At 43.1% G+C, this 11041-nt stretch overlaps 1 protein-coding gene across 1 annotated transcript; it reads right to left on the reverse strand.

The window, feature by feature from the left end:
- Nucleotides 1-242: 242 nt before the first annotated feature.
- Nucleotides 243-10768, reverse strand: TASL (TLR adaptor interacting with endolysosomal SLC15A4). The gene is made up of 3 exons (XM_009930969.2): nt 9507-10768; nt 4911-5003; nt 243-2378 (listed from the first exon to the last, which is right to left on the reverse strand). Exon 3 carries the CDS (start codon nt 2375-2377, stop codon nt 1499-1501), a length of 879 nt encoding a protein of 292 aa, XP_009929271.2. The 5' UTR covers nt 2378; nt 4911-5003; nt 9507-10768; the 3' UTR covers nt 243-1498.
- Nucleotides 10769-11041: the final 273 nt, after the last annotated feature.

Below are 11041 nucleotides of genomic sequence, written 5' to 3' on the forward strand. Positions count from 1 at the left end.
AGTCTCTGGATTCACACGTCAAAGGTTCTTATCGCAACTGGGTTTTGGATACCCCTTCTGCACAAGCAGGAAAATATACTGAGCTATCCCAGTAATCTCTGGAAAGACAGCAGCAATAGAATAAACCAACATGTTTACTACTTTACATGTGTTTCTGAAATATACATAAAGGCATGCCTTACATAAAAAAAAAAAAAAAAAGAAAAGAAAAAGAACACAAGGGCCAGAAGGACACTGTGGAATCAATAACATGAAAACATCTTATGAATATTTATTATAAATTAGTATTTATATTATACTGATGCTTAGAAACTCAGCCAACAATGGATTGGCATTGACAATACATTATACAGTATACAGACTCGAAGTAGGTAACCATCCGTGCCACAGGGCATTTTTTTTTTTTTCTTCTTCTTCTTCTATAAGACTTAGTGAAATTTTACAAAAAAGGACCTTCCTATTAGAAATACACCAGGTTCAAATGACCTTGACCTATGATACACAGCAATGATCCTAACAAAAGGAGGCGTCAGCCCTGCTGCTGAGCAATCCGTTTCAGCTTTCCTTCTGCATTCAAAGGAACTGTTCGCATTAATCAAACGGGCTTTGGATTAGCCCTTATTTTTTAATGTGTGATCCTCTTAACAAAGGTGAATTCTTCTTTGTTTTCCCCCTTTATTGACATCACTGTCCCTACACGACCACTCTGCAGCTGCAGGTCTGTAAGCAGCTGGTAAAGGTGACGTCTGTTTGCGATCACAGGTCACCAGCATCCGTCGTTATAGTTGGGTTCAGTGCAAAACACACAGGTATATGCGCATGCTCCTGCTGATGAAGTCTGTTTGGAAACAGAGTTTGTGCTTCACAAAAAGGGATGGTACCTTTTGAACAGGAAGACACCAACTAAATAATTAGGGTTAGTACAGAAGAAACCATGAAGTGTCTACCCCTTAATATCTTTAAGAAAAAATTATAAAAACTTCTGTGAGGGGTGTCATAAAGTAAAGACATTTGGGGCAGGGAGATGAACTAGATGACATCCTAAATTCTGTATTTCTGTGGCTCTGCCATCACTGTGTTTGTGCTTGCGTGGGCGTAAGCCTTTGCCTCATGCAGACACCAGACAGAGGAAAGTTGAAATGATTTGTCAAGCACATGGGGAAGAAAGCGAACACCTGAGAACCTGGAAGAGCGTCATATGCTCTTAGTCATTTTTTTACAAAACTTTTTTAACGTCTGAGGCTCACTAAAATAAGCCTTTAGGGAAAGACTTTAAAAAAAAACCAAAAACCAAACAATAAATCATCTGGTCCACAGTAGGGGCTGCACAGGACAGATATTTTTGCTTGCTTAATATGTACTGGAAGGGTTAATTTAAGTGGTAGTTGGTGGATGCCTTTTTATGAAGCAGAAAATTGTCTTAAGAAACTAAAAATTGACTTTGGGGAACATAAAAGCTTTCTAACAGCATTCAAATTGGCATTCAAACATTCAAATACTATGCGTTAGTGTGGCTATATTGGGAAATATGCAGACTGGGTGTGCTAATTTCTGAGGATATTTTTTCACTGGCTATTTGTAAGAAGCGGCTAATGACAATGTCTTTGGCCTTGGTGGTCTCCATATTCCTCTCCCGTGATATCTGCATGCTGATTTGATCTACGTTCGTCATGATAAGCTCCGAGGCCAGGATCTGAGTGGGGGATGCCCTGTTTGCTGTGCTATCCATGATGTACTGCTTATAGAGTTCCACCAGCTTCTGCTCGAGGTAGTCGTTGAGGGCCGAGTCGGAGAGGGGCTGCTGGTGGGGCACTAAGCTCGCCAGCCGCCAGCATGAGGAGTAGCCTTGGACCGGTTTTCGGCCGGTGTCGCTGGAGATGGGGACCTTCATGGACTCCATGGGGGGAGGAATCTCCGAGGACTCCAAGAAGGGGCCTAGGCCGCTGTCGCAGGTAAAATCTGTCGTGACCGAGCTAATCGGCACCACGTAGTCCCCGGCTATATGCAGATCGTTGTAGTTCTTGCAAATGCTTTTGCAGGAGGACGGAACCAGGTAGGCGTCTTTTCTCGCCAGCCCCTGGCAGACGTGCGTAGCCGGGGACGGCTGCCCAGCGGGCGCGGGGTGCTGTGTCGGCTGTAGCGGATTATCCTTCTGCCTTCTGCCGTGCTTGCTACCTCTAGAGCAGGCTGAAGAAACGCACCTGCCAGCAGATCGGCGTCTCTGAAGGAAGCTTCTTCCCTGCGCTTCATCCGTGGAAGAATAATTAATGGACTTCATTTCATACACCACTTCCTCAGCCGAACTCTTGCTGTAGAGCTCAGGGTTCAGATCTTCACAAAGGTAGGCGATTCCGTACAGGTAACCTTCCGACAGCATCCTTCGCCAAAGGAAAGGAACCACCAGCGGACAGAAAAAAACCGGCAAGAAGAAACCGTTAGTTCATTACAAACTCATTGAGTGGTGATTACACTCGCAAGTCTGTTACTAGCTGCGGAGAGATATTTCTAATTTGGACATGAACAAGAGTATCTCTGTCCTTCTAGAGGCCTTGAGTCAGTGAGTGAAGTGATCAGCTAGTCTTCCTGTTGTGCTGTTAACATAATCACACCAAAGCATATTCTGTATAACGTAACGTATGGCATGTCCAGTACATCAAACGACAAGTGAGTTGGGAAGAGAGGAACAAGAAGTGGTTTGTTGTGGTAATAGTTGCTGTAATAGCTTACACTTAAATATGTATATTTTTGCCCTTGCCTGCAGTAAGAAGCCAAGGGGTTTCCCCCTTTTTCTCATATGCTTTGAAGCAACTTTTGTTGTGTGTGGTTTGTCAGCTGCCTCTGAACTATGTTGATTTGAGATTCATATTGAGAATATCACCCCTTCTGTTCCAGACTAATCAATGGCTCAGTGTGGTTCCTTTTTCATTAAAAAATCTCAGATTATTAAATTAGCACTTTGCACTTCTGCATGCCAAGCAGGATGGAATTAACTGTCTCTAACTTTTAGACATGAAAATGTCGGTGGCAAAAGCAAGGCTTTTTGGAGGCATGATTCATCTGGACTGTTTTAGACACCTAAATTGAAATGAGTTGAATTGTGCCCTAGATTTGCTTATCACTCTCCAGTTCCTATAAAAGGATCTTAAACTGACTACCCTAGATGTAAAAATCCACAGTGTACTTTTGAAGAGACATATTTCAGTGCAATGCACAGGAAAGTGCACATTTCAGAAGTAGTCCGGCTTCTTCACTGCTGGCTTAGTCGTGAGTACCACCAGCTCTGAAATCAGTTTCCATTGCGTTTCTACAAAGACATGATCAGGTTCCAGCAGTTGCTAACTCTCTCCACTCTCTGAGCAGGCAGCTCAGCCTCCAAAGCTGCGTAGACATGTTAGTAATGGAAGGCAGGACTCGCTAGCAAGGACACACATGCATCTGCACATAAGTAAATGTTCTGCCCAAGCTTTAGCAGCTCCACTCCCACAGAATTGTTCTTAAGTAAGTCCACCTCTGTGTCTTTTTTTTTAACAGATGTCAAGGAGATGAACAGTGGGAAAGATGTCCTAATGAAATTGTGTGGTCCAGCCAAGAGAAAGTAAATCTTAAGTAAAAATAAATTAAAATGAAAATTGTTTTTTTCTTTCTATAGTACAAAATATCTTGTGTGATAGAGGAACAAATAACTTGTCCTTGTTTCACTAGCGAGTACTTTTCTTCATTTACTGTTTAATCCAATTATATAATTTTAATCCTTAAGAGATATTGTCTCTGCAGATATGAACATATGTCCCAGTTATTTGACAGTTTGCCTGTCTATTTCAAAACACCCGCTGTGATGGAGCACCAGAACGGGAACATCTTCCCACGAGCTGTGAATGGGGAGGTGGCATCTCTCTGGCACTGTCGACTTATCTTTTCCAAGAGTGAAAGGACTTTCATTTCTAAGTAAAGTGTTTCATGTGTCACAGTCGCTAGTGCAAAATGCTGCACTAATAGTAAATGTTGGCTAAATCCTGTCTAAGCATGGATATAGACTTTACGCAGATGTTAGGAAGGAGACAACGTAAGAAAAGACTTTTTTCGGGGGGGGGGGGATCACTTCTGCACTATGAAGAAGAAGGTTGGAGGGAAAATAAAATTCCTTCAGAAGGGAATATTCATGGAAATTAAATGTGTCCAAACACTTGCTTTGGTGACGCTGGATCCCCTCTGCTGCTGCCAGTTGTGTGAGATTTCCCACAGGCAGGTAACATTTAATGAAAAGTGATCTATTTACACAAGAGGGGGAAAAATCATGTTTGGGGCTTGGCATTCCTTGCAGTATGCTGCTGTTGCCTTGCTGTAGGTTTTAGCTGTGATCAAGGTGCCACCACAGAAATCTTAGCCAAATGCTAGAGCTACTTGGGTTATCGAGTCATCCCCCTCTCGCTTCTGCTTCTGTTCCCCCCTTTTGAAGCGCAAAGGCTGTTCCCTTCCCCCTGCTATCCATGGCCCAGATGGCTTTATTGCAAAGTAACCACTAACTTCAGCTAGCATGAATCTGGAACAGTTACACACTTATTTCTATGCTTATTTTTAAAGTGGATTCTGAGAAATGAGTGGAAATACAACATATGGCCTGTCCACTGCTCCACCAACGTACGCAAAGCCAGTTGTGTTCAGGTAGCATGTGACACTTCTGTCTTTCCTACTACCCAGATGCATGTTGTTTCTGTCATAAGGTGATACATTAGGGAAATGAAACTACTGGTTTCATTTCTTTGCACTGCATTCTGCAATACTTATTTTAAGAGTTTTAGAGCACGCTGTCTGAGACAGGAGTGGAAGCAAAAGAACTGGCAAATTCAAAAAGATTAGGCTCCCATCGTGCTCAGGAGTTGTGTGTTTGGCTGAATGAGTTACAAGCTTACCCTCTGAAGTTGGCAAGGGCTGTCGCACTAATCTGATTGTTCCCAGCTCTGCGAGGAAATCTGATTGAAGTCTTGATAGGCAGTGTTGAGAGCCTGAATGCAAAAGAGAGGTGTGTGTATCTCTGGTCCTAGTACTTCACAGAATATATACCCCTGTCAAGTTGTTAATCCATCACTACCAATGACTGGTCATGCACTTGGGTCACCTTTAATTCTTGCATTTTACATCTGATAAGGATGACAGTTTTCATTAATTCTACTTTCTCGTGCCCCTTCTCTTAATCCCCCGTCCATGCCACAGACGCACATATACACCAGGATTCCAAGCGTACAGAGATTATATCTAATGTCTTTCAATATTTTGGGTTTCATGCTCCTTAAATTCAGATTTCACTTCCCTCTTTCTGAAAATAACTGCATGACTTTCGTTGCACAAGGAAAGACAGTACCCTTTATAATTCTGATGTGATGCATTTCGCATGTGAGGTGAACAAAGAGATTTTTCCTTGTGTGGCTACTGTCCTGGCAATGGGAGCTGACTGCATTCTATCTAAGCCTAGTGGAGGCGGAGGGAGAAGACTGTCTGGTTTACACTGTCTTTTCTATCTATCTGACATAGTCTTTATTACTGTCAGATGATCTTAAAATCTCGTATGTCTTGCCTGGGGTTTTTGTTCAGTTCTTCAGCAGAAGAAAAACCTAAAGGTGGGATGAATGTTTAAAGCCACATGGAGAATTCAGTAGTACTGCCACTATTTTCTGAGTGGCAGCAAATTTGCTGGGTTATAATGCTTGGAGATGGTGCCAATGTTTGCATAAAGACCTCAGATTAGAGTCTGGGAGCAGGCAAACAGAATGAGAGTTCTTGGCTCAGGATAAGCAAAACACTTAAGGAAAACCTGAGAAGTGTACACAAAGAGATATGATAAATTGTGTCCTATAAAAAAACCTGAGCAAGATGAGAAGTTGCTAGGGAGAACGGAAGAACGTGGTGCCAGCTAGGATCACAGCTCAGTGGGGAAAGGGACATTCTTTTGCATTGCAAAAGGAGGGGATGGAAACTCATAGAAGAGACAAGCTTGTTTTGAATATGTCTGGCTTTCAGATCCCTGAACAAGGCTCTGAATGGCACTAAAGTTGTGCTGCTGGTAGCTGGAGTTCAAGTTTCATCACAGGGTATATCTTACGTTCTAGCTGACTTACTAAATGAGACCCCAGATGACAAAGTCTCCCTGTCTCAAGGGAACTCAAATCCTGTGGATCCATCTGTAGTATTTTTTCCCTATTTTAAGGGATGCTTTTTCAGGCTGTGGAGATACAGACAGATCCCTTCAGTGACATTCGGGATCTACCTCAGATTGCAAGACACACGTGTAAGAGTTCTCTTGGCAAGCAGGATAGGCTGGGGAGCGAGCCTGCATACGTCGCAGGACCCACATCTCACTTTCCACTGGGGCTGGTGTGAAACAGCTCGCAGGAAGCCTCAGTGCAGCCAGCGTAGGGAAATCAGGGGAGTGAAGAAGGTAGTATAATGAGCTGTGCATATGGATGAGTATAGCCTTTCCTTAATGCCTGAAACCCACAGATCTTTGGCATCTGAACCCCATTTGTTAAGGGCTATCTCCGATGCCCAGGGCTGGCTTGGGTAAAGGTAATGCTGAGGACACTAAACTGCGTGGTGAGGTAGATGCGTCAGAAGGGAGAGCTGTCTCACAGAGAGACCTGGACAGACTGGAGGAGTGTGCTAGCAATAACAGTATAAAGTTTAACAAAGACAAGCGCAAGGCCCTGTGCCTGGGACGACATAACCCCAGAGCCCAGTACAGGCGAGGGGTTGATGTGGCTGGGGAGCAGCCCTGCTGGAAGGGACCTGGGGGTCCTGGGGGAGAAGCAGCTGAACGTGAGCCAGCAGTGCGCTGCTGCACCGACGAAGGCAAAGCAGATCCTGGGCTGCATCCACAGGGGCACTACCAGCAGGGATAGAGACGTGATCGTCCCCCTCTGCTCGGCACTTGTCAGGCTGCACCTGGAGGACTGTGGCCAGTTCTGGTTCCCGCTATTCAAAAAAGATGCGGGCAGACTGGAGGGGGTCCAAAGGAGGGCCACAAAGATGATCAAACATTGGAGAACCTGCCCTGTAAGGAAAGACTGAAGGAGGTCGATCTTTTCACCCTAGAGAAGAGAAGGCTCGGGGGGAACCTTATCAGAGTTTTCTAGTACTTAAAGGGCATCTACAAAGAGAATGGAGGCTCGCTCTTCACAAGGAGCCACATGGAGAGGACAACGGGCAATGGGTATGTTATTATTCCCATCCTAAATCCAAAACACAGCACTATACCAGCCACTAGAAAGAAAATTAACTCTATGCCAGCTGAAATCAGGACAGGGTACAAGTTGCACTAGGAGAAGTTTCATTTTGACCTAAGTAAGAAAGAAATTTTTTAGAGTGAGAACAACCAATGACTGGAACAACCTCCCCAGGGATGTGGTAGAGTCCCCGTCACTGGAGGTTTTCGAGATGCAGTTGGACAGGGTAATAGATAATCTCATCTAGGCTTCCTTTCCCACGAAAAGTTGGGCCAGATGATCGTTCAAGGTCCCTTCCAACCTGGGCAGTTCTATGACTCTACGATTCTACAATAACAGTGGCTGCTATCTGAGGTAGGAGTTGGCCCACTTTGCCCATGGCAGAAGAGAAGAGGAATAGCTAAGAGGTGCTTTCGCACAAGCAGCGGAACGCTACCCGCTGCGTACGTAACTTCCCATCCCCGCTGCTGCTCTGGAAGATCTGGGACCTGTGGGACTGTGCCGTGAGGCTCTTTCAGCAGCGGTCGTGAGCCAAACCCTTTCCCACAGCTCTCTTCACTCTGATCTTTTGGTCTTCTCACGGAAGAAAACATGAGCCCTGCTCATTTTCTTTATTCACATGTCAAGAGTTCAAGACACGCAGGAAAGCTAGAAGTACCTCTCCCACGGGGGAACATGGGCTGTCTTGGGGGGAATGAGTAGAGTAGGTTTGAGAGGATAATAATCCCGTATTTCAAGAGTACGAGGGAATCTCCTTGAAGGACAGGCTGAAGGAAGAAAGTAAGGAGAGACATCTTCCCCAAGAACACATTATACTTTATATGTCTATTGTACTGTTGAAAGTTCTTGTCATACCAGCGTCTGCCCATTTTTAATCATGCTAAATGGATGGCAGAGAGCTTCAGGAGCAGCTGGTTTCTTTCATTTTGAAAAAAAGTACATTCTTACTGCATGTTTGAGTGCTGTTGTATCTTTAAGGGGAGTTTGGGGGGACAGGCTTCCATAAAAATACAATTAAAACTGTATGTGGGTAAATACAGCTTCTTGAGCTCTCAAATAATTTCCAAGTCCATTTTAGCAGTTCAAGTTCCTTGAAACTTCGTACAGACTAAGCCTGGTTCATCATTTTCCACACTTTTCTTAATCATCTATACCCATATGAAGTTGGTTTAGGACATCATCAATCTGGTTTGATAGCATTTTACATCTCATATCCACAGCTGTAAGCAACAACGTGAAACGTGAGGCAGGAAAGAATCGGGCTCCACATTCGTAAGGTTGACTTGGCTACATGATATTTCTACACTGTGCTTTTATGGCTTTCTGGGGTGGAAATCATTTCATGTTTCTGGACTTCTGTGTTTATTTTAATGAGTTGTTAGTTGTTGTCATGACTGAACTATATGGACTGCAGTATTTTGTATCTAAGCAGTTGAAGTAAAGGGGAAATAAATTCATGCGCACTCTTATAGAAGAAAATACACTTTCTAGAAGTGGAAAGAATAAATGGTAAAGCAAGAAAGACAGAAAAGGCTGAAGGGGTGTCCCAGGAGGAGTGAGGGAAATGGTGCACTAACGAGCATTGAAACATTAGTCACATCTGCTGTAGAGTACAAAAAAAGAGGGGGGAGGGTGCATGTTGTGTGTGTACACACATGTCGAGCTGTGAATTTGCAGTGAACCAGGAAATTCACTGTGAATCAGGAAAATACAATGATAAAGCTTCTTTGTTCATACTTTTTAACATCATCTTGTTTTCAGAGAAGTCTCGGCTTCTTTTCTATGAACTTTTTTTTAATAAGATGCCCATGTTTATCTATTATGGTGCCTATTTTTATTTCTAATCTACAGATAGAGTACTCCAAAGACATTATTCAGACAGTACACTAACATGCACAGAAAGATCAATAAAAATACCATAATTATGACAAAAACAACACACCTGGTAAGACTCCCTTTAAAAGTACTCTGAAAAACATTTTTTAGTATGATTTTGTGAAAGACTTTAGAGGAACAATTTTGGGGGCATTTTGAAGTTGCGTTGCAATCACGGTCAGTCACGGTTGTGAAGATGGCACTTTTGAAATGTTCTCATCACTTCTTAAGGCAGCAGAAACTGCATGTGGACAGTGGCTGAGACTCTGCAAACATGCACATGCCTTCAAAACAGAAAATTCACAGCTTCATTTTACCAGCTGTGATCCCACACAAACAGAACCGAGCCACTTTGATAAGCAAGAGCATCGTTTTCATACATTTATATAATGCATAGTATATTTTAGCTCTTACCTCCAAGGATACAGCGGCTGACCAGGTACAGAAAATTCGTTGTCTTCTAACCAGTTTAAAGCTTCCCGTGAGTCTGTCCTACCCCAAAATGCAACATTCTGTTTTTATTTCCTTTTTAAATACACTTCTAAGATGACATGTGTTTTATTTCTAATCCTCTATAGCACAGAAGTATAGAAAGAAAGTCCCTTAGGAGATGAGGGGGTTTTATAACTGACTGAACTGTAACACGCTGAACTCGCTTCCTCTTTTATGTCTAAATGAAACTTTGTTGTGAAACCATGCACTGTTAAAATAGCCGATTGCAACACACTCAGTCCAGGCAGACGGACTTCTCTTTATTAACTGTTATACAAAAAAAAAAAACAAACTGGTGAATTGAACAGCTAGAACAATCTTAGAGAAACTGCTCATTTGTCTGCAACTTACAGTGTAGCCCATTTCAACCGCCATCTATCGTTCTCCTTTTAATTGACACAGCAAGGCATCTAGACATGTCAAGATTGTCATGCCAACTAGGTAGGAAGAGCGAGATGCCGAAGCAGAAATGCATTTCACAGCAGGCCTACTTTGTTGTCTGCAGACCCTCGTACATCGCAGCCCCCACCGAACAGCTCAGCTCGGCTGGTTTATCAGGTTTTGCTCGGTATCTATCCCCAAAACCTGTGAGGAGGAAAGTTAGACTCGAGGTGCGCTCAGTACCTCGGTGCCCGCCAGACCCAGGCAGGCAGCTTGTCTTAGCAGGGGCCGACTGTGAAAATACCTCGGGCAAGGGGGAGTTCACCCTCCAAGCTTGAGGTGCATGGGCAGTGAATAGGGCTTTGAGATTGGTGTTGGAGGATTATTCCCTAAAGGAGAGGGGACAAGTATGCTTTGAAGGATGTAACTGGACTGTTGGAATTGATCCCAATAGGATGTACAGAATTTGCTTAAAAAGGCATCATCAGGCATCCATACATTGCAATAATGAGATAAATCTATTTTCAGTCTCAGTGTATTTTAACTGCCTTACTGAGGACATATTTCTTTTTTTTTCTCAGAAGCCTCCAACTCTGCCAGCCAGAAAACACGTTGTAGTACAATGCTTCTATTAACATAATTTTGCTAAATATTCGCTGGGATATGATATATGATTGGGACTAGTACCCAAAGTCATCTTAACCATAGGCATGGAAAAAGTCCATATGTCATATGCCCTACCTACGCATCCCTAGCTAATTCATACAACAGTTTAATCAAATTATATCCTACCCAATCATATGCTATGCTAGGATCAACAACATCTAAAAAGCACAAAAACTGGAAAAAATTGGCAGTTTAATGCAAATCTCAACAGATGTCTTTGCTGTAAAAGCGCTCCCTGTGGGAACAAAGCTACTGTAGTAACAGACAACTCTTTTATGCTTAACATTAATATTAACATTATTGTATTTTTTTCTCTGATCTTTCATCAGTGCTATGGACCAATCTCAGGCCTTGTCAAATTTATGCTGCTCCAACACTTTTTTTTGGTGTTTCCATATCTGGTTGAAATA

The sequence above is a fragment of the Haliaeetus albicilla genome, chromosome 6, assembly GCF_947461875.1.
Source record: "Haliaeetus albicilla chromosome 6, bHalAlb1.1, whole genome shotgun sequence".
Taxonomy (NCBI): Eukaryota; Metazoa; Chordata; class Aves; order Accipitriformes; family Accipitridae; genus Haliaeetus; species Haliaeetus albicilla.

Bases quoted from the DNA above. Each gene is read 5' to 3' on its own strand.
- TASL (XM_009930969.2), bottom strand. From the start codon at position 2,377: ATGCTGTCGGAAGGTTACCTGTACGGAATCGCCTACCTTTGTGAAGAT.